The 23,572-nt window shown below is 37.6% G+C and overlaps 1 protein-coding gene across 3 annotated transcripts in view; it reads left to right on the top strand.

The window, feature by feature from the left end:
* The first annotated feature begins 1,389 nt into the window (after positions 1 to 1,389).
* The window catches only part of Pex5l (peroxisomal biogenesis factor 5 like), a 215,359-nt gene continuing 193,176 nt past the window's right edge, over positions 1,390 to 23,572 (top strand). For all 3 annotated transcript variants that reach the window (XM_047563860.1, XM_047563856.1, XM_047563854.1), the window contains exon 1: positions 1,390 to 1,759. In XM_047563860.1, the coding sequence (XP_047419816.1) occupies positions 1,739 to 1,759 (21 nt within the window). In that variant the 5' untranslated portion in view covers positions 1,390 to 1,738. The remainder of the gene's footprint in view (positions 1,760 to 23,572) is intronic.

The raw sequence follows: 23,572 nt of genomic DNA, 5'->3' as shown, positions 1-23,572 counted from the left end.
GCATTGAATTAGATTAATCACTTCTTGGTTCATTTCCCATTCTCTGCACTGGTCCGTGCATGGTTCTGTTTTATTTAGTTACATAATCATTTTTTTAAAAGGGTAGTAAGTGTCCTGTGAATCACCAATCAACACAAAAGCTAAGATATTGACAATTAACCTTCATGTAAAATATTTCTTCATCCCTTACCCCTGCCTCCTCTCACCTAGCATCAACATTCTGAATATTCTGTCTGTTGTTTTACTGCTTTCTTTTTCATGTAGTCGTAAGAATACATGTGACTATATGAATACATATTTATATTCCTAGGGAGTTTATAGTTTCATGTTTTTAGCTTTGTGAAAATTGTATCATGCCATAGGTAGTATTTATGCTGTACATAATTTGGGAGGCATACTATATGAGTGGAGATCCTTCTGCCAATCAACCTAATCACAGTTCACACCCATACACCAGTTCTTTGTGTGCAAATGTGCACCTATAAACATTCAATGTTTAGATTACATCAAAAACTATCCAGTCTCTTCAACTTAATACATATTTAAATGCATTCCACCTATTATACGGCAAAACTCAATCAACAAATTCTTTTTGAATCCCTACAACGTGCCAGGAGGCACTCGGATACATCAGTGCCAAAACCAGATTCAATCTTTTCTTCCTCCACTCCCCTCCCCCAAATCCCTGATTTCATGAAAATAACATTGTATAGGACAGACGAACAATAAATAAAAATAAAAACGAAAAATAAAGAGGAGTGGGGGTGATTTTAAGTGCTAAGGAATAAAAACCAAGTGTGTAAGGACCTCAAACACTGGGGTTTGCCATTTTAAATAAAATGTTCAGCTATGAACTGGAGGTGGGAGGGTATATTCAGAGGGTGATATGCAGGTACCTTGCCGGAGAACTGAATCAGAGTCAAGTAAACTCTTTGGAACCTCCCCACGTTTAGCCTATTGTGTCTGCAGGATACGGGATCAGTGGATACCAACGTCCCCCCAGAGAGACAAGGCATTTCCTCCCACGTTTCTTCCACCCGGTGGTCCCCTCCATTAGAATCGGCCCTCGAAGCCCAGGCCACACCTGAACTCCGTGAGACAAGCACTTAACACTAGCGGGACCAACGCCCGCGCGCACTTTGCCGGGTCCCCGCGCGCGCACCACCGAGCACGCGCGCAACAGAGCGCGCACCGCCCAGGGCCGCCCTCGGGCCGCTCCCAGCCCCACCGCGAACGCGCGCGCGTGCCGAGCCCGCGGCTCTTGGCAGGGACGCGGCCGGGAGGGCGGCGCGCGCCCCGCTCAGCAGCTGCGGCGGCGGCTGGTGTGGGCGCTCACGTCAGGGCTGGGAGGAGGAGGGGGTTCGCGGGGAAGAGTGAGAGAGACATGAGGCAGCCTAGCAGGAAGCGAGAAAGAGTTCGGTGGAGGAGTGAGTTTTAGAGGCGCCCAGCGAGCAGGACCTGCGCCTGCTGGAGAGCGTGGCCGACTGGGCTCCTCGCCTCCTCCGCGCTCTGCTGTGTCCGCTTTCAGCACCCCGAGTAGAGAACAGTTCCCGGCAGCCCGCAGCGCTGCCAAGGGGCCGCCGGCTGGCCAGCCAGGGTACCTGGAGCCTTCGAGGGCACTCAGGGGACCCTCTGAGAACCCAGTGTGCGCTACACCATCTCCCCTATTTGGTGTGCAAGTAAACACGGGGGGAAAGCATCCGGCGGCCTCAGGGAGCCCTGAAGAAGCCGAAGCAGAATGTACCAGGGACACATGCAGGTAAGATATTTCCATGGTGCTGGAAAGAAACCTTGGAGCTAATTTAAGAGCAAGGTGGTTCACCAAGTTACTATGGTTAAGTACTGTCTTCACACAACTCAACAAGTGAAGTGGTGCAACATGACCATGACATTTCTGTCTGGTGCTGTCAGTAAAACTAGACAGGTTTCTGAGGGTGGGATAGGGGAAGAAAGACCTCAGAACTTCGATTGGGGAAGTTTGTTTTCTGTGCATTCCCTGAGCCTGTTCCTTTAAACAGGATCAAGGAATCCAAACAGAGGAAACCCTGGAGATGACCGTGTTTCCGTTGTAATCCTATTGATGCATCTCGGCATGTATGTCAACTGAAGGGCAAACAATAATAGGAAAGACAAAGCTTTTTCTTTGTCCATCTGCAAAGATTTCTTGGCAGTTAGAACACTTTACTACTTTCACATTATTTTTTAAATGTTATTTTAAAAAATGGTTTATGCTGTATTTCACTCCCCCCGCCTCAGATGATGGGATGTTGTCACCTATCCCAATAGTCACAGGATGATTTGGGTAAATGAATTTCCAGCATGTGTCCAAGAGGTTCCAACGTTTTGCAGGGGAGGTGCTTCCCCTTCTTGTTATTAATGCTCATCTGATCTGAGGCGCTGCTTCTTTCAGATGCAAGCACTCTACTCTTTTGGGCAAGATTACTTTAACCTTGACTCCAGTTCTCATTCACACAATTGGTTCCTCCTTATAAAGGCAGATGTATGCTCTAGGAGAAAAATGAAATACTAACCTAGCTTCCTCAAGTATGAACTGAGTTCTTTTTGTTGTCCCTGAATGTTTTAGTCATCAGTTTTGATGTTTGGGTTTCTTTTCCACTCCAAAGATGTTCAAATACAGTCATCATATGAAGTATCTTCACCCTGGTGTGCAGTCTGTGAATACTGAGAATGCCATTTCTGTGTCTTTTAGAGTGACTGGAAATAGATAAATAAATATTTGTTGCATTCATGACTTAATGTTACTCATATTCAATTTCTAGGTCTTGAAGAAATTCATTTGAACTATAATTTACTTTCATGTAGTGCGCAGTAGTGTATCATATTCCTAAGTTTTGTAAGAATTCTAAATCAGCACTACTGGAATTCCAAAAGCATTTCTCATTGTACTGACATTCTGTTTTGAAAATTAATGAAATTGTATCACATTCAATGGACAATAATTAGTGACTGAAATATATTTATAAGTATGTGGTAAATATGCTCTACATGTTTCTTATAAGTACTGTACTAATTGGAAAGTTTAGGATCTAAGAAACTTTCAATTGATGACTGCTGAAACAATTAACAAAGGATTATTACTCTAATTTTACACTTCATTTTCACCCAAGAATGATACCTAAATTTTTATTTGTTATCTATTTATTCTTCCTAAATAGCTTCTTCATGGGGGCTACAGTAGGAAAGTTTTAATAAATAGTTAATTCTAGAAAATTGCTCATCCACAGAAAATTCATAGTTTTATAACTTAGTACAATTTACAAAAACTTTCCATAATATTTTTGTTTGAAAAATGTTATTGTGAATGAAGAATTCAAGCAAGAATCTGGCAATTTCATACCCCCAAAAGAATTATAACTCAATTTTATGAATAGTTCAAGGGAGGGTGATATCAAAACTTGAATTGTCTAGAACAATATCTGAGGGTTGAATTTCACTGAGAGAATAGACAAAATATGACCCTGTATATGCATCCAAGTTGATGTTTCTTGCTTGTGCACTGCTGTAACAGCAAACATGATGGCTTGCAGTAAAATTCACAAATCTTTTCTGCCAAGCCTAACTTGAAAATATTACTAAATAAAGACTGTAATCAATATACTTGCCAAAATTTAAGAGCTCAATGCTTTTTCCCTATTTGTGATTGTCCACTAATGTTAAATGTAAAATGTCCAAGGCTGTAGTAGATATACTTAGTAGGTATTCAGTGATATGATCTGAATTGGAATTCTTCTCACCCAAAAAACACACATTATGACCAAAATTATGGTGAACTTTTGCTTACATTTTAAACACCAAATCTCGTTCTCAAAAAATATTGCTGAGCCCATAGACAAAATCTCCATTGTGTTGGTATACTTAGATTAGATCAAGAATGGCTTCTTATCAAAGATAGTATCATCCCATGTATGCCTGACTTTGAACACAGATGAGAAGAAATGATCCAAACACTCCAAATACGTGTTAAAATCTCAACACATTTGGTAAGATAGACTAAGGATAAGCAAAATTTGCTAACGTTTCTTCCAACTTTGGAGTTATTTCAAACACTGGTGTTACTTGGCTGATATCTTAACAGGGGTGAAGCAAAAAATGTTTGCAATCATTTGCTGTCTTCTAATTCTCTTTTTTTGTAACCGAGGTTATTTCAAAATAAAGCACTTTGTAATGAGCAGTTGGGAGTAGGGGGAGGTGGTCACATGAAGTCTTTAAAATAGTCTAATTTAAAGGTTCCATGGTACCTTTGTTTTTGCAACTTATGATTTTGCAAATAAGGTCTACTCATTCTGATATGTAGAGCTAATTCATCTAGCTTGTGGTAGAAACTAAATTCATTTTAGAAGTCACAGACTTTAAAAAGCAAACATTTGGTTTGTTCTGAGGGTTCATTAGAAGATAAAAATTGGCATCTATTGCAAATAGTGCATAAAATGGTAGCATATATTTCTTGGTTTCATAGTAAATGCCACAAGTATATTTCTTAGTTACAGGGCCCTAGAGCTGTGTTGTTTTCCAATCATCTCACCAATTTTCTCCAAGGAGAATTAATCACCCAAGCAACTTAAGCAAAGTAGGTTTCTTTAGTGACTGTTTGAGATTTACTTCCTTTTTCCCTTTGACCAAGGAGGCCAATGATGATTAAATATACTTTAGCATTTATTCTGACAAAGAATTTTATTACTCATAGATGACTTATGGTCTTATTCCCACCAATACCTCTGTGTTCTCAGTGCTGAGGTGTTTATCTGTATGTATTCATTTGAACTAATGCTGCCAATTAGAGCAAAGTTGTTACCTGTCTCTGAATATTTCATTAACCAAACTTGATTTTTTTTCTGGGGCAGTATAAATATAGAGCAATATCATCTCAATTTTGAGCTAAGTTTTTTTTTTTTATTGTTAAGGAAGCATACACAGTAATTACTTTTTTACTATAAAAGAAAGTTATTTCAGAAAGCAATCAAACAAAAAAATCTATTTGTGATTATAACCGATCTTTATCATAGGCATTGAAAACATTTTTTTTTCTTATTCAGACCAGGTAAGGAATCAGTTCACTCCCTCTAGCTTCACAAGACACATAAGCCAAAATTTTTTAAATGATAAGAAGTATAAGATTATTAACAGTTCTAAAAGGAGTTTGTGCTTGTTTTTATTTATGACTTTACTTAAACTTTTTCAAAATCTTCACCAAGGGGAACAGTTTAGGTAATATAAATTATGTTTATACATTATATTTGGCCACTGGAGAGTCATTTAGGTTCACTGAAAATGATGCACACAAGAAGTCAGTCCAAGGTAAGGTTGTGGAATGCTGTTTTTAACATCTTTAAAAGCAGCTTGTCATGGTAGAGACACAGCAAAGCTAAAACTGATGGTATTTACCCTGGCTACTTCTACCTCTTCAACAGATACATTCCCCCTCCCCGCATGCCACCCTTTTCTATCCTGTGTCATTTATTAACCCTTTACCAGTGTGTCAATTGCTAACAAAGATGTAACCAATACCAATACATTGCACATACCCACACAACACGGTGATATTTGCATTTTTAGAGGAGATTAATTTAGTGTGAGGAACGGTGTGATTTTTTCAGATGAATGAGCAATGCTGGAGTTGATTATATTGTTCCTTGTGGGTTGGCTACCACCCTCCCCTCTGCCTCCAGCTCAAAAAGGGTACCTGCCCTTCTTCCTCACAAGTCCTCCAACAGGTAATGATGAGCACTAGTACAATGAGTTTATTGTCTGGAATATAAACTAGGACTCTACCCAAGGAAATTCATGTACAGTTAAGCTGAAGCTCAAAATTATGACAAAAGCTCCAGCAAGATTGTGAAGTGCCTTTCTACATATTCACAAGCAAATCGTGTTTGGTATGGTACAATGTTGAGCCTTTAGCATTTAAAAATACAATAGTTATGGTCTAATATTACCGGGTATTTGATTAACCTGAAAATCTCATTCCCCAGTGACACTGGCCAACAATTTACATTATATACTTACTCTCAGAAACATAATCTGGACTTTAGAAGTTTATATTTATGATTTATAAATATTCTAAAAACATGTGCTTGAAAGTAAAATATTCAGTATATAAATATTTTGACTATAGAATATTTTTTAAAGTAAAGACTAAAAAAAAAAAGCTTCAAACAGAACTTGTTAATTTTAAAATCCTGAATCACAAGTATTACCACTGCCAGCCCTGGAAACATTAAGATGTGATGCACCATGTAGTCAAAACATCTGGCAGGCTGCTTTTTTTTTTTTTTCTTTCTTTCTTTTTTTTTTTTTTTTTTTTTTTTCCTGCTTTTTATTGAGATCACATGTTTTCAACACTGGCATCAGCTAGAGCTGTTTAAAGGTTTTAGATTTTATTTGAATTCTTAGTACATTTTTAGAATAATCAGTGTGCACTTCCTGCACTAAAGGTGAGGGTCAACCCATCTGCTGTTTCCTTATTAAGAGGCTTAAGTCCAATCTGAATCTCTGGAACCTCTAGGCTGATAAAGAAAACCAGTTGCCAAAATATTCTAAAATTTTCTAAAATATTTAGCACCTCTTTATAATTCAGGATTTGCAAAAGACAAAATCATCTTGAACTGTAGTGTATAACCTACAAATCAGAGACCAGCATGCTATGAACTGGGGATTACATCTCTTTCAATGAGTCTTTTCTTCACTCTCACCTCACCTGCTTCTACCACACCTCACCTATGATGTACCCTCCCATAAGGATACTAAATGGAAGCTTTCCTTTCCCAGTCTGCTAAGATTATTATGTCCTATATATTATATTACTATATAGTACAGAAAATAAATAGGAAAATAGTTAACACACTATTAGTTCAACATCGAGATACTTGCTAATTATTCAGAACTCATGGTATAATGCAACACATTGCCAATGTTGTCTCATGTCATTTTTTTCTTTTTCTAACATTTTTTATTAGTGCATTATAGTTATACATTAAATTGGAGTAAAGAAAATGTGGCATATATAAACACAATGAAGTCTTACTCAGCCATAAAGAAGAATGAAATTATAACATTTGCTGGTAAATGGATGGATGGAACTGGAGACTATCATGCTAAGTGATAAAAGCCAGACTCAGGAAGTCATAATGCCTTTTTTGACTGATCGTTATTAGGAACCAACATTGTACTTCTATTCATGTTCCATTAAATAAATAACCAATATCATACTCCATATGAGATTGCACCAAATAGATCATCTTTATGGATTGATTTTTTAAGACAATTACTGTTAGAAATTGCACAGATGAAAAGTAATGAGCTCATTTAGATAGGAAGAGGCTATGTATTCACCATTTCATTCAAGAGAAATGCACAGAACTCTGCCAGCAGCCGGCAATGGAATAAACCTGAGCCAAGTGAGATAGTTTGCATTTGCAGGTGCATATTCTACTCTCCCAAACCCCTGTCCATGTGCAGATACCTCTGGAAAACAAGAACAACCCTACAAGTGAGACCTGGTGAGCAACATTTTTTTTCTTCCCAAATGAATGCCATATGGTGATCTATGAGTCATAGAGATTCCAAGAGAGGATTGGTACTGTTCTGATGCCAGAAATCTACCTAGGGAGTCACAAAATTCTCACTCCCATACGCACTCTTAAAAAAATCACGTGGTTCTTTAAGCAACTGTTATGGTAGAGGAATTCATAACCATGTCATATGAGTAATGCTTAAAAGATCTGGGGATGTTTGACTTGGAAAGAAAGACTCAGAAACCATGATGACTAAGTAGAAAGTATGTGAAGTGTTGTTATTTAGGAAAAGGGTAGAATTGCTTGAGGGTTAAAACTGTATCTTATCAGGATGAGGTAAAGAGCTTCTAAAGGCAATGAAGTAAGAAGGACTGCATGTAGCACCCAAATGGCAAAATACCAACTTATAGAAGGAGGAGGCCTAGGTGAAGGGAAAGCTAATAGCTAAGCAGAGAAGTGTCCCTGTGCACACACAGGTGTCTGCTCTAAGATCAGTATGTCTCATGGAAGAAATCCGATGAAAATCACCCTGAGAAAAACCACCTGCACGAGGGATATGTAAATTTGCATGTGCATGTCTATGCATCTAATAAAAAATAGATGTAAGTCAACTGTGATAATGACCTAAAATAAGCAAAATTCAGCATTTTCTGGGGAACTATTTCCTGGCTAACAAACAGCACATGGGTGGCCATTGATCAGAGTCCTGCCAGTATCATCACGCAATGTGAGCAGATACAGTTAACAGAAAACATAGAACCTCCTTAAGGAAATAAAAAAGAAAAAAATTAAAACACCATTAAGAATGAAAATCAAAAGGAGATCAGTAGAACAGAGGAAAGGAACCAGGGAGAGGAAGAGGGGTGGGAAAGGAAAAATACTGGGAAATGATATTGACCAAACCATACTGTTATATCGTGTGCATGTACAAATGTGTTAACAGCAAATCTCACCATATATACAACTATAGTGCACCAATAACAATGTGGTAAAACAAACAAACAAAAAACATCATGAAGAAATGAGGCCACTAGGGCTACAAAACATCCCTTCATCTACCTTCACATGGGTGTTAACAGAAACATGTATGATGCTCCTGAGTGATATCTGGCCATTTAGTCACATTTGAGTCAGCATGTGAGTACATGCACATGAAATTCCTGAGAACTCGCTAGAAATGCAGAATCTCAGCTCCCACTCCAGACCTACTGAATCAGAAACTGAATGTTTTCAAGACACCAGTGATTTATATGCACATTAACATTTGAGAATTACTGATCTGAATAACCTCTACTTAGAAAACAGAGCCTGGTCAATTAAACTGATCTTGAGTAACTTTCTGACATCACAGAGGCATGATGAAGTTCCTGAAAGAGGAGCTGGCAAAAGAGCAATTGTTACGGTGTGAATGTCCTCCTTATACTGACATCATATTCATCATATTGACAACATGAAAGCCACCCAGTGGGTTGTAGTTTCTCCTTCTGGGGAAATGTAAAATAAACCTATTAAATTCCATCTAAATAAGACAAACCTTCTAATATTTAGAGAACTATTATGTCTTTATCCTCTTATATTTTTTTCTTCTTCCAGATAAACAGCCCAGTTCACTCATTTGTTTCTCATAATAACATTTCTGATGTTTTAATGGATCCATGAAATTATGGAAATGGCCATCCAAACAAGACACACTGCTTAAGGTCTGACCAGTGCTAAGCACTATGAGATTATTATCTCTTAGCAAAGACATCTACTCAACAGTCTAAAACTGCTGTGGCCTCTTTTATGAAATTGTTTTCTAAATTGTTCTGATGTATCTTTTCTCTGAGTCACTTGGGAGTTATTTCACAAGTGTTGGGTCTTTATACCAAAATAATCTTGGATCCAAATGTGCTGATTAGAATATTCTAGATTAACATTTCCTTATGTCACCAACAATTGTGCTAATGTTAGCTTTAGGTCATAGAATCCTTAGTATGAAGAACCTTTGAAAAAGCTCTGTTCAGTTATCTCATTTCACAGAGGAGGAAACTGAGCCCCCCTACACATACACACACACACACACACACACACACACACGCACACACACACACATACACACACACTAATTAAGATATTTGCTTGAAAAATCCCACATAGGTTAGTTATGTGGAATAAAATCTGCCTTACTCTGGTATACTATTTCCATTGCACCTTTATTGTTTATTTTAATGTTTATTACATTCAAAAATCTAAGTGAAAAGTAAACATTATAATAAAACCACTACATGTTTCCAAATATCCAGGTGTTTGGTATTTAGTCACTCAAATGGATATTTCCCTATTTTTCAGTTGTAGTATAATTATATGATATTTATATCTTCCCTTTTAGTAGTCATTTATCTGGCAGTGGAAGAAGTCTGACCTGGAAGTGTGTTTTAAGAGTGAAATGTACTGCCATGTAAAGTTGTATTATTTTTTGCCCTAAAAGCTTTCATCACTCTGCCTCCTTGAACTTACTAGATTGACCATTTGAATGAACTTGTTTTATAACTTCTTGAAACTAGTTGCCTAAACACTTAAGTAAGTCAGTCAGGGATTCTTAGTTATGAGTAACTGAAACCAACTCTGTCTCTCACTTAAGCAAAAAGAGGATTCATTAAAATTGCATTCAAACAATGCACAAGGAAGGAATAATGAAAGAAAAAAATCACCATTTTGCAATCATCATGATAAATATGAGTTCAAACAAGAACAATCAATGAATGCTAACTCTGAGGTGGGAGGTAGTTTGTGTGCAGGATATTGATATAGCATCAAATTATGACCCATAAATTAGAAAAGAAAAAAACAGTAACTTTTAAACAGTTAAACTGTACAACACCTTAACTACATAATCAAAATCAAGATCGTCAATAAGGGACAGATGGATGTCATGTGCTCTGGATGTGATGCCCTGAGGAGACAACTGCTCAGGAAGTGGTCATGCCAAAATGCACAACTTGAACCTAATCATGAGAAAAAAACAGGCAAACTCCAAATGGGGGATATTCTATAAAATAAACAGATTGTGTTTTCAAAAATATCAATGTCATTTTTAAAACATGGAAAAGCTGAGAAACTGTTATAAATCAAAGGGAGGCTACAGAGATAAGACACCTAAATGCAATATATGATCCTAGGTTGGATCATGAACTAGGAAAGGAGCTTGCTATCAAGAACGCCATCAATGCACATGATTGACAAAACCTGAACGAGGATGGGAGTTTAGGTTGGTAGTCTGTCAGTGTCAAATTTCTTAAAACTGAATTTCTTGTACACCATGACTGTGTAAAAGAACATCCTTGTTCCTAGGACATACGTGCTGCAGTATAGAGGCGTTAAAGGGCACAGTGTATGTAATCTACTCTTAATTGATTTGGAAATAATAATAAAATGCATTTATAGAGACAGAGTAAAGGAGAGGGAAGTGGGAGAGAGTTAATAATAAAGTAAATATAGCAAAGTATTAAAAATTGATGAATCTGGGGGAAAAGGTGTTTGGGAATACATTGTACTATTGTAATTTTTCTGTAGGCGTCAGAGATTATTTCAAAATAAAAAGATCTTTTTTTTTTTTTTTAAGTGCATTGGGCGCCAGCAGCCTTCTAGAACTAGGCTAGAGATAAGGGGACCAAGCAACAGGAAGGGACACAACTTAAACCCTGAGCCAGGCAAATATGGGCCCCGCTGCTGCCTTCACCAGACAAGGAACCCCAGAGCTTGTGCCTTCCCACCACAGACTTGCACACTATTTTAGCCACTGCACCACTGCTGCTGCTACTCAGGGAAGCCCCATGCTGAAGCTTGGGCTGCTGCCTCTCACTGCCAGGTTGGATTCTCTACAATGGATGATTCTGTGTGTCCAAATCCCATACAAATGTGGAGGCAGGAATGACTGATTTGTAGAGCCAAACCAAACATTCAAAACCTAGCTGCTAGATAAAGTGGAAAAAAATGCTTATCTGCTTCCCACTGAGATTCAAAAACTGGGCCATTTCCCAAATGTAGAAAACAATTTAGATTTTGAAAAGTTTTTTTTTTTTTAATTTAAGCCCTGAGATGTCCACTATAACGTGTTCTAGATATTGCTTAAAAGTAAGGCAGACACTTAGTTCTCTATCTTGAAAATTAAATAAGCATTCAGTTCTCTGTTGACTTGACTAGAGTCCATCTGCCTTGAGAGATGAATTAAAGGGAAATCATTCTCTTTAAGCCCAGGTTTATTTAGTACCACCCACCCTTGCATACAGGCCTGTAGGAGAATAAGGTAAAACTACAGTATATTGGCTTTTTAAATCATGCAGTAAAGAAGAGCAGAATGATCCTGCTATCATTCATCAATGTCCATCTACTTCTCACTCCTATTACTTTTGAGAAATTGGAGAGTGCCAAGTGAAGAATTCAGTAATTAATTAGGAAATTAAAATACATATCATGTACCGTGGAGATAAGAACATCTTTTCCTCCCATGTGCAGGAATTTAATATGAAAAACTGGGTACATTAGTGTTACATATTCATCCAAAGGATGATTATAATCAAGACACCCTATGCATTTGAGTCATTAATATTGATATGCAATTTCTTATATAAGTCTTTAGGAAGATTTATGTAAGACCAAAAAATGTGTTCTTAAACTTGGGGAAAGATTTAATTAAAATCGAATCTTTGAAGTATAAAAGTCTTTAGAGTTCACATAGCACAACTTTGTCATTTCACATATGAAAAAACTGAGTCCTGATGGCTCAGACTTTTGAATTAATTTCCCCTTTCCAAAGTGAAAAAAAAAAAAAAGAAGTATGCTGAGAGATGTTTAATGGCATCATCCATCACTCAATAATCTCTTACCTTTAAAGAAGCAACAAAGCATATTGGTGAGGAGCTTCTTCTCCAGGGGTGGCAACCCTAAGTTTATGTCCTGGCTTCACCACATGGGGTCTGCATGACCCTGATCTAATCCCCCATCCTTTCTAACCCCCACTTTGCTCATCTGTGACGGAGGATAATAAAGGTACCCACACACCGTAATGACTTTGTAAGGATTAGAAGGGATGGTGAAATATACAGGGATTAGTATATAATAATTTCTCAGTTGATGCTATCTCATGTTTTTATAAGCTAGCAACATATTTCACATAGATCATGTGTGGAAGGAGGTTAGCATCACAGTATCTGCTATCCCTGGTTGTTCACAGTGATGACAAATGCTTACTTCTCTTGTTCTCTCACAGTTCTGGTTTTTGGTTTTTGTTTTTGTTTTTTTTTTTTTTCTTTCCCCCAACTCCACCCTTTGCCTTCTGTACCCTGAACATTTACTCCTCCTTCACTGTTCTATTCACATGTCACCCCCTCAGTGACTGTTGCTCTTCTGCATATCAGAACCCCATGCCTGGCAATGCACAATGAAGGGCGTCTTCTTCCATGTTTCTTTAGCATTTTATATGCATCACTAATGCCATAATTAACATACAACTTTAATTTTTTGTTTTTGTCAATCTCCCTGATTACTTATAAGTCCATCGGCAGCAGTGACTATATTCTATGAGTACTCACACATTTGGAGACTAGTAGTGCCAGGTCGTACTATCACTGAAGTATATTGAATAGATAAGAGAAAGAATGAAAGAGTGAATGAATGAATGAAATATTCCAAAGAATCCCTCAGGAATAAGGCCTCCAAAGTACAGTTAGGATGGTCTCCCTGATTCTAAGACACACATGGCCCCAGGATCTGGTCTATTCCCATGAGTTTCTGAAGCAAATGCTTATCAAGTGAAGTTCCACACACTTGAAAGGGAATCAATTACAGAGAAAGCTTATAATTAGATTGCCCCTGTAATTAACCAACACTCCACTGTCAAAGCAGTCTTCGCAGTTTAATGGGTTCAAACTCTTTAAAGCCCAAGAACAGTCTGGGATTTCAGATTTAGAAATATTGTACATTCCTCTAGAGGTTTCTAACTCTATCTTTAAATGGTCGTGGTCATTTAGAATTAGAATCCTGCCAGGTTCTAGACACTTCCTTATCACCTCAGCTAGCTGTCAGTACAACTTTAATAATAATGATAGTGCACATCCCTGAGACCATGGCTGATTATTATAGTTGGAACTGCCCCAGAAGGCTATTATAAGGGGGTTGCTGACCTTCCCAGCTACACACGCACACACACACACACACACACACACACAAACACATGCACACACCCAAATCCCTCGTGCAGGAGACCTCCTTCAGAAGCCTACGTATGACTGGGCAGGGATGTCTGGATGAGGGGGCCCACAGGTTAGGTCTGACCTCCAACCCTCTCCCATGTCAAGCTGTGTGCTGAGAGGTATGACTGTGTGTGTGTGTGTGTGTGTGTGTGTGTGTGTGTTTTCTTGTGTGTAGGTGAAGTTACCTCTACTTTACCAAATAGGTTCACACCCTGATTGGGTGTGTTTGTTAAGGCCTTCATGGAAGATGATCAACTTACAGGACTACTGGACTTCCTTCCAGTCCTAGGAGTCTATTATTATCAGATCTTTAATTAATGATACAATATAGTTATGAGTGCTTGGTCAGGGCCGATCTCCCCAGTTTACTATGAACCATATCATGGAAAGTAAATTTTTAAAAATGTCTTATGAAGTCAAAGATTAACCTCCCCTAATCCTTCAAAGAATATGCAGCTTGGGAAGATCCTGCCAGACTTCTCTTTCTCATTCTGCAAATATTGAAAGAAATACCTTCCTACAAAGCTCTCCCCAATATAGCAGATCCTTAGTTGTGATAAAATACTGATATCTCTACTACATAGTCACTTTTGTGAATGCCTCATAAAAGTTAATCTTTAGAGTGCCTCAGTGAGACTGGCAAAGGATAGATATTTTATCTGTCATGCTGATAAAGAGAATTCAGCACACAGAGTCTGACTGTCTCACCTAAACTTCCTGTCAAATCAGGTGGAGACTGAGGACCAGAATCTGGTTCTTCAGGCTTTTACTCTATTGCTTGAGCTCATATAGCAAATTCAGGACATGTCTCCATGTCAGTTCTTTGGTTACTGAAAAATGATTCAACCAACAGAGAGGAAAGGATTTTATAAGTTTTCTGGAACATTGCAGTGGGCTTTGAGGGTAGAAATTTCTGATGCATTCTTTCTACCATTTATTCAAGACAGATGCTAAATCCATACAGCTTTTCAATTCTCTGAATTCAACATCCATATATTTAGTACTTTGCATGTGATGGGGTATACTCGACTAGTACAGAGCAACCATGAAATATCCATCTTTCTGGGCAGAAAGCTTCCCTAGAATCAGAAACAACCAGGAGGCCAGAACATGAGACTCTGGGATTAAACAAAGCTTAGAAGCCTAATGCAGAGTTGCTTTGTGTTGCATGTGTTGTATGTATAAACATGCATAGATTTCATATATAAACTAAGTCAGAAAAAACCCATTCCCAAAATTCCTTGACTTACATAAATGTTTTCATTTTGTTTTATTTATACTTTGCTATTATAAAACATTCAATAATAATATGGCAGTTATGTTAGTTTTCCATCACTGTAACAAAAATATCTGAGATAATCAAGTTGTAAAACGTAAAGGTTCATTTTTGTTCACAGTTTTGGAGGTTTCAGTCCATGGTCAGTTGACCCCATTGCTTTTGAGCCTGTGGTGAAGTAAAACATCATTACAGGGTAAAGTAGAGCTGCTCACTTCATGGCCAGGGTGCAAAACAAGAAATTGGCCTCATAATCCCCTTTGAAGGCATGTCCCCAGTGACCTCAGGACCTCCTACTAGGCCCCATCTCTTTTAGAGTTTCCACTGCCTCCCAATATCTCTGAGCTGGGAATCAAGCCTTTAACACATGAGCCTTTGAGGGACATTCCGAATTCAGACCGTAGCCACGTTTAATCAAATGTTTCGTGTTTTAGTTTAATGTTTTAACCTCTACAAATTCATCTTTTAAATATCTGACTTCACTATTTAAAAATTGGCTGCTATTTATTTCAGGGAGTTTTATTAATTGTGTATGCTCTTAAACATCAATTTTATTCAGGAAAAGAGAAAATACCAGCTTTATTGAAAGAGAACCATGTCTAAATGTCAGACATAAGGTTACTGTGGAGAAAATATGCCTATACCTTACCTATCTCCATTCATATTAAAATTATATCTTAAACAAAACCACAGCTCTCTGATTTCTTAAAATTAATTTTAAACTTTCTATTTAGTGTAGAAATAAAAAGACCAAGAAGTAACATTATAAAAATTGGCATGTGATAGTATTAATCAATTAATCCAAAGTAAAATTAAAAGTATCAAAATGAAAATCATATTTTCCTTCATAGACAGTTTTGTTAAAATTAATATTTTAGTGATCATCTTCTAGCACAGTCATGTGAGCTGACATCAAGATCAATAAATAATTTAAATGTTCCATTTTGTATTAAAGAAGCTTTACTCTAATTGTCTACATTAAGAGCTAGAATATAGATATTCTGCACCTAATTGTCAAAAATTATTATTTCACCTGTGGTTTGTACTACACATAATTCTTCTGTTTTAATAAATGTTTAAATAGCTTGTTTGCAGATAAAGAAATGTCCAAGCAATCAAACTGAAAATGTAGCTTATTTGGCATTTAGGTTCATCCTCAACGTTTATTTGCAAGCCAGTCATAGCTTCCTAGCTGACTATTGATGTCACTAACTGACACCTTTACCTGCTCCAACTCAAAGTGTGCTCAAACGTAGACCTGCAGCACTGCCGGCTCCACAAAGCTGAGGTCACCTCTGATTTCTTCTATTGTTGAACAGCCCCAACACCCACTCTATTACCTAAGTCAGAAGCCTGGGTGTCGGCCTTTCCTCTTCCTCATCCCTAAATCAAATCTAAGGGCTCTAGCACTTTCTTCCCAGGTCACTCCTTCTCCACACCCTCTCTCCCCCACCTCATTGCTACCATATTACGTCACTTTATCATCTTTACCTGAAAAGTCACCAGAGGCCCCCAACCAATCCTTTTGCTGCCAGGCTCACACATCTCCTACCACTCTATCACTTTGTTGCTAAACCATTCATTTGATCACATCACCCGTCTATGAAAGTCCGTTCATGCTACATCGACTCCAGAATTTCAGGTGCACTCTCCTTTGAAATTATCTTAGAATACCTGTTAAAAGTGTAGATTCCTGGACTCCACTAAAGCCCTGATGAATCACATTCCCTGAGGATGAGGCCTGGGAATTCTCACCTTAATACTATATAAGTGAACTTAATGCACACTGAAGAGTGAAACACACTGGCCTCCAGAATAAGGTACAATTTAGTACCTTCCCTGGCCTTCTCACGTACAATGTTCCCAAAGCACCCATAAGTCTTACTAGATTTTGGATACTTCTCCAAATTGCACCTGTATTTCCATGCCTCTGTCCTTCTTTAATGATGTTCTCTCTGACTGGATTGCCCGTCATCTTATCCCCCGACTAATCCTTGCTTATCTATCAAAATCCAGTTAAATGTTATTTCCTAGAAGGCAGTCTTCCCTGAGCCTCCAGGGCTGGGTTAGACAGCACCTCTTTCTCTGGTGAGATAGGTTTCCTTGGCTGTGTCTTATTTGTCTACTTAACTCTGAGGCCAAGCACAGAGCCTGCTGGTGGGATGAACAATACAGTCATCCCCCCTTACCCATGGGGGATACATTTTGAAGACCCCAGTGGATTCCTGAAACCCCAGATGGTACCAAACTGTTTCCTGTGATTTTTCCTATATGTATACATCTATGATTGTTTAATTTATGTTAGGCACAGTAAGAGATCAACAATAATTAATAATAAAATAGAATAATTTTAACAATATAGTAGAAGTTAGGTGCACATGTTCTTTACTCTTTCATAGTACCTTATTGTGCTACATTCACCATCTTCTTGAGAGGATGAGAGATGATACAATGCCTATGTGATGCAATAAAGAGGAGTGAATGACAGGAATTTGTGGCTTAGCCTTGACCATCACCAAAGGGATACTCACAAGGACTTTGAGCTGTGTCAGTCAACCCAGGAACCTAGATGGCTCTTGGTGACTGGCAGGCAGAGAGTATCCAGAATGACTCACATGCCAGTTGGGACAGAGCAGGATGACACGAGGTTTCATCATTGTTACTCTGAGGAGAGGGCAATTCACACTTGTAAATTGTTCGTTTCTGGAATTTTCCACTTAATGTTTTTATACCATGGTTGACCAAAGATAACAGAAACCAGGAAAAGCAAAGCTGAGAAATAAAGGGGGACGACTGGGCATATTGAATTGAGTGAGGAGCCACGGAACTACTTCATTTTATAATTAGCCTCAATTAATGTTCTTGGTTTGATTGAAACTTCTGAAAATTCCCATAGATCAGATAAGTTAAGCATTTTATCTGGGGTCCTTGAAGATGAACTTAAATTATTATAAAAATGTACTACTTTCATTCTAAACCAGTTATTCTTGAGTAATCTATTCAAACTCCTGTCTGATTTAAAAAGGAAAAAAAAGCAGGTGTGAGAAACTGAGAAGAGTTGGCCCCCCGCAGGCAGATGCATAAATCCCCAGCCTGTTTCTGCCCACAAGTGTGCAACTTGGGAGCACAACTTACTCTCTGTGGGCCTAAGTTTTTTAATCCACAAAATGACTGTATAGAGCCTTAATCTTCTCCTGTAGCACACTTTTACTATTCCAAACTAAAACATATTAAATTAGCTTTTTAAGATATTACTTAATATAATAAAAAACTATTTTGATAAATGATATCTGGTAAAGTTTATCAAATATATATGTAATTCAATTTATTGTGGAAAATCTATTGATTCAACCTTACCATAATATTAGACCAATATCCCATTAACTTTTTCCTACTTATTTATACTATTTTGTTATGTGGGTTTGGATTTTTCTTTTATCAGTTAATTGCACAATTTACATATTGTATGAAATGATAATTATCTGTTATTCAAACTCATGAATTATATTATTATAAGTGAAATGAACGTAACAGCATTATTTGAGAAGACGATCTGCACATTTGCCATCAGTTTTTCAAAGACGGGAAAAATCTTGGAGTGTGGTACCTCAGACCTACCTGTTTGACCTTGGACAAGTTTCTTAACCTCTCTGAGCATATCAGTTTAGAAAACTGATATGTGCATTAAATACTTCATTCCGAGGTTTTGAATGAATCGCTGCCACTTTGGCAAGGAGAGCATAGATTTGTTTCCAAATTTTAATACTGAATTTTCTGCCTAAGAAATACCCTTATATTATTGAGGGTGAACATTAGTCAATTAAAGAAGATTATCTCATGAAAAGAGACCACCGCTTCCCATTGTTTAAAATTCTACAATAAAATGACCAAAATGGAAATTATAGCCTCAAACTAATTAATCAAATAAGTTAGTTGCAGTGGGAAATATTTATATTTCATCTATCTCATTTAGTCCCAAGGAAATTCATGGACAGCTCTATCAGAGGCAGACTCTTTATAAATGCCTTCATTATAGTCATTTAGAAAGCAATGAAGGAGGAAATTAATGATAAATAAAAATGAGAAACCAGAACCTAAAGCTATGCTTCTACCTTAAATTACTAAAATTGCCTGTTAGAAATTTTAGAATAAGATATTCTCATAAGTCTGAGGTAAAGACCAGAAATTAAGACTTTAACTAGAGCCAGGAGCACTGCTTTATAGCAAGCTAGTAAAGTTAATATCTTGGGGCAGTGAAAGTTTTGAGCTAATGCTGATTTACTAGAGAATTAAAAAAATTGATCAAATGGGAGGAATATTTACGCATTTATTCATGCATTTTTTAGTAAGCATGCTTATATAAGTAAATCACTGTCTCCATTAAAACCTAAAGTCTCAGAAAATTGGAGTTCAAGTTATTAACTTTATTCCCAACTGTGACCCAATCTGGCCTTAAATAACCTACTTGATCTATTCCATGTCCTCATCCACAGCCTGTCAGATGCCACCCCACTTAGTAATGGAGAAGGTTGTCACTCTTCCCTCTCACTCCCCACTCCTCTATGCACACAATTAAAATAGACACCAGTCCACAGAGCTAGAAGAAATGGCTTGCTACTGTTGACCATCCACACCTGACAGTGACATGGAGTTGGTTCCACTGGTCTCTGTGTCTCCAGAGATGCCTTTAATGAAGTAGAACCCCAACTCCAGCCCCACTCTTCCAGATCACAAAGAAAACTAGATCAAACTCAATCTGCTAGAGGCAGGGGGAGCCCTTTGAGAAGCAGAGCGACTGGATGTCAGCAGATGAGACAGGCAGGCCTGCGTGAGAGGTTTCTTGGAGCTGTCTAAATGTCACACCACAAACTCTCTGAATCTGTGTGCTGCTCTTCAAAGCAGCAACCACTCTCTTGATAGACTGAGCAAGGACCCCAGCCAGCAGAAGTGTTTCTTCCTCTAAAAACAGACCACGCCAAAGGCAGCTTTAGACATGACTGCATAGCCACAAATATTAGCATCATCTTTAACCTGAATTTCGCACTGCCAAAAAAAAAAAAAAATCATGTTTTGATTTATATCATAGTTGATATTTATGATAATGTTGTCAAGTCAGAAGAACAGAACATCCAACCAATCAAGGCAGAGATTGTTAGTTACCACTCATCCTCAGTAACTATTGATCACAACAGGTTAATGGTAAAGCAGGGGGAACCTCCCAATGCTACCTTCAGTGTTAATATCCTTAAGGATATTCTTATATGAGCTACACACTGACCAAAATGGTTCCAGCCCATTCAATGCCTAAGGTTAACACACACTTATCAAAGGAGGGTATAAATGCAAGCATAAAACTAATTATAACAATCTATATGTATTATAATAATATCTGAACCAAAATAGCATATATGGGTTTTTTAATTTCTGCAAGCTATATGGTATATGGTATATAGGTATATAACATCCCCATGCTCATTGCCTTTGGAAGGAAAGGGCATTTCAGTGCAATATATGTGTTCCATACAGTGCCTGACACACTATACAACCATAATAAATATAAATCACTGAAATCCAATTTGTTTTCTGGCTACACTCCCAGGAAGGCTTATCTGATTTCCAAACTGTGGGTGCTAAAATAAAATCTGAGAAACAGAGCAGAATAAGAAATAGATCTCTTCCGCGTATCTGATACCACTCACCCCGAATCCTCATTCCTCATCTTACTTCTTTTTAAAATGTTGAACTCTGATCCCTTTCTCTGAATCTGAACCTCTTCTGAGGAGATACTTACCCAAGTCACGTTTATAGAAATAAATATTCATTCATTCGTTATCAAATATTTTCAGGCACCACCCTCTCTTTACAGAAACAAAGCTTTATGATAATCCCTCTCATTAGAGATTTAACATTTATTTGAAAAGACACAAGCAGATCTATATAGAAGGTCAGATTTAAACAAAACTATTATTATTTGAGAATTTTCACGAGGCAATATAATTCAGGGTAAAGAGTCTGGAAAATAACCATTTAAAAACTGGCTCAGTTGAGATGACTTACAGAAGTACATCAATCAGTTTGAGTGTAAATCAGTACATCAGACACACGGTGTTTTGCATGAAGCATTGAAAAACAGTCCCTAGTCAAACAGAACACTTTTTTTAAAAACTATATTGAAAATGGTAACTTTGCACATAGTTCAAACTGACCACAGCTGTAAACACATTTAGGGATGTATAAAGGGAGAGAAGTTTGCAAAAGCTTTCTGGTTTGAATCAGTAACCCATATATTCTTTTCTCCCCACCATTATTGCCCAGCCTAGATATTATGTGAGGAAAATATCCTTTTTCCAAAACAGCAGAGAGAAAATCATAAAAGATCATTTCTATCTGGGGATAGGTAAACATGTAAGCTGAGTAAACAGCCATCTCAAGCTATACACAAGTCAAAAATATCATGACATAGTGGTTCTTCCAATTTCATTCAGGCCAAAAAAAAAAAAATTAGACTCCTTTTTCCTTTGATCATGACAACAGAAACTTACCTATTATACAAATCTAGTATGAAATTTCATTGTGGAAATGTTAACTTTAAGTATCAATATGACATGTTAATGAACATTACTCTTTTTATGAAAAAAAATTAGTAATAAAATTTTGAGTTAAGTATTTGCCTTCATGGATCATTCATTCTGTTTTCCAGAATTCCTGTGGAATTAATTGTGTTTATTAAGAAAGCAAATGACCCAAAGCATAAACAGAAAAATACTTCCATTTATAAAAATGTTCAAATATTGGTGCAAATAAATTCACTAAATTAATGAATCACAATCTTTAAGAACACTGCACAACTAAATATAGTACTTTAATCAGAAAATTGATAAAATCCACCAACAGTCCTCTGAGTCCTTGGAAGCTCAGTGTCACTCATTTTGTGGGTGAAGGTCCAGACCTGGTGTCTACTGAGAGCGTTGTCACCTCTGGAGCTAACCCTGCTCTGGCGGCTCTGGTGGAATGCTACTTCTTTGGAGGCAGAAACCAGCAAGAATTTTCTGTATTTCTTAATCCTGAAAGCTAACCCAACCAGGTATATTTAAGGACAAATTAAGTAAGCAACCTGAAGGTCAGTTGGGTATAGGAACTCTGTTAGGACCTTGTGAGTCTCACCTTTTAAAAATTACATGTTCCTTAAACACAGAAGCAGGATCATAACCATTCACTTGTATGGAGAAAAATATAGAGATATACAAAACTCCTCACAGCACTGAGCTGATAGCTACTTAATAAGAAGTTAATTTAAACATTAGAGAGAACAATAAGCATTTATAAAAAACTTTTTAAGTGCTATGATCTAACCATTGATCAAAGCCATTGTTCTCCATGGTGTGTCCTGGCTACATTTTCCAAGGGATAGGATCCACACACTAGAATAAAATTAAAGATAGAGTTAAGGACAAAAAAAAAAAAAAAAAAAAGGTGGGGGGGATATTGCATGTCAATGTTGATGTTACAGCACTTACTTCCTTGCCTTTAAGTGGAAAGGAAGGCTTTTTACCTTGAATTAGTCATGCCTGATTGCTGTGACCTGAATCACTATCAGTCATTATTTCTGTCTTTATAGGTTTAAGCCCAAATATCCTATTATACCTTTTTATAATTTCACTTGATATTATTCATCCTACTCTTACCCTTTTATTTTGAATATCTTCATTGAATACTTATGATGTGTTAAAAGTCCAGAAAATCAATTTGATCTTTTCTACCATTGCCGTCCATCCTTCCGACAAGCTTGGCTTCCTCACCAGTAGTGAGGTGATTAACACACAGAGTAGTCTGTGTCCCCCTGGACTTGGGAGTTCTAGTTCATGAACACCTATCACCATCCCGACTTCCTTTATTTTGTGAACGCACAGAAGTCCATGAGAATACTAAGGAAGAGTTCCCTACAGCTAGGTATCAGAGAGGTTGCAGGTTTGGGTTTTGAATAACACAGGCTGTGTTCCATTACAAAGGCCTCTTTCACAAATGGAGTCCTCGGTTGGAAACTATTTTCCTTCTGTTACACTGACAGCATGACATCAGAATTAAAACACACACACACACACACACACACGTGCGCCATTTTGAAGAAAACACATTTTCTGTCATGATTAAAATCTAGGAGTTCATCTCCTAACTTGGCAGAGGTAGGATTTGAACCCAGAAAATATGGCTCCAAAGTCAACTCACTTGTGCACGATATTATTGAACTAGCCTGTTTTAAACATTTACAGAATGAGAGCAGAAGAGGATACAAAGACAAATGAGGCCCATTTGCTGTCCTCAAGGGGTTTACAGGGCCAACTCCTCTTTCAGCAAAGCATCTCTCTAGGGCTCTGCTGAGGAAGAAAACACAGTCCTCTCTGCCCAGAATCCCCAAGCACTTGGTCTTCCTTCCTCACAGCACCTCTACAAGCCTGTCACTGCTATTTGTGTTTGTCTCTCAGTTTCCTTCCCCGAAAGGGAGGTACCACATTCATGCTTATATTCTGTGT

Source organism: Sciurus carolinensis, chromosome 9 (assembly GCF_902686445.1).
Source record: "Sciurus carolinensis chromosome 9, mSciCar1.2, whole genome shotgun sequence".
Classification (NCBI taxonomy): domain Eukaryota; kingdom Metazoa; phylum Chordata; class Mammalia; order Rodentia; family Sciuridae; genus Sciurus; species Sciurus carolinensis.
The sequence above is the reverse complement of the archived record's forward strand: the minus strand, read 5'-3'. Positions and strand labels throughout refer to the sequence as shown.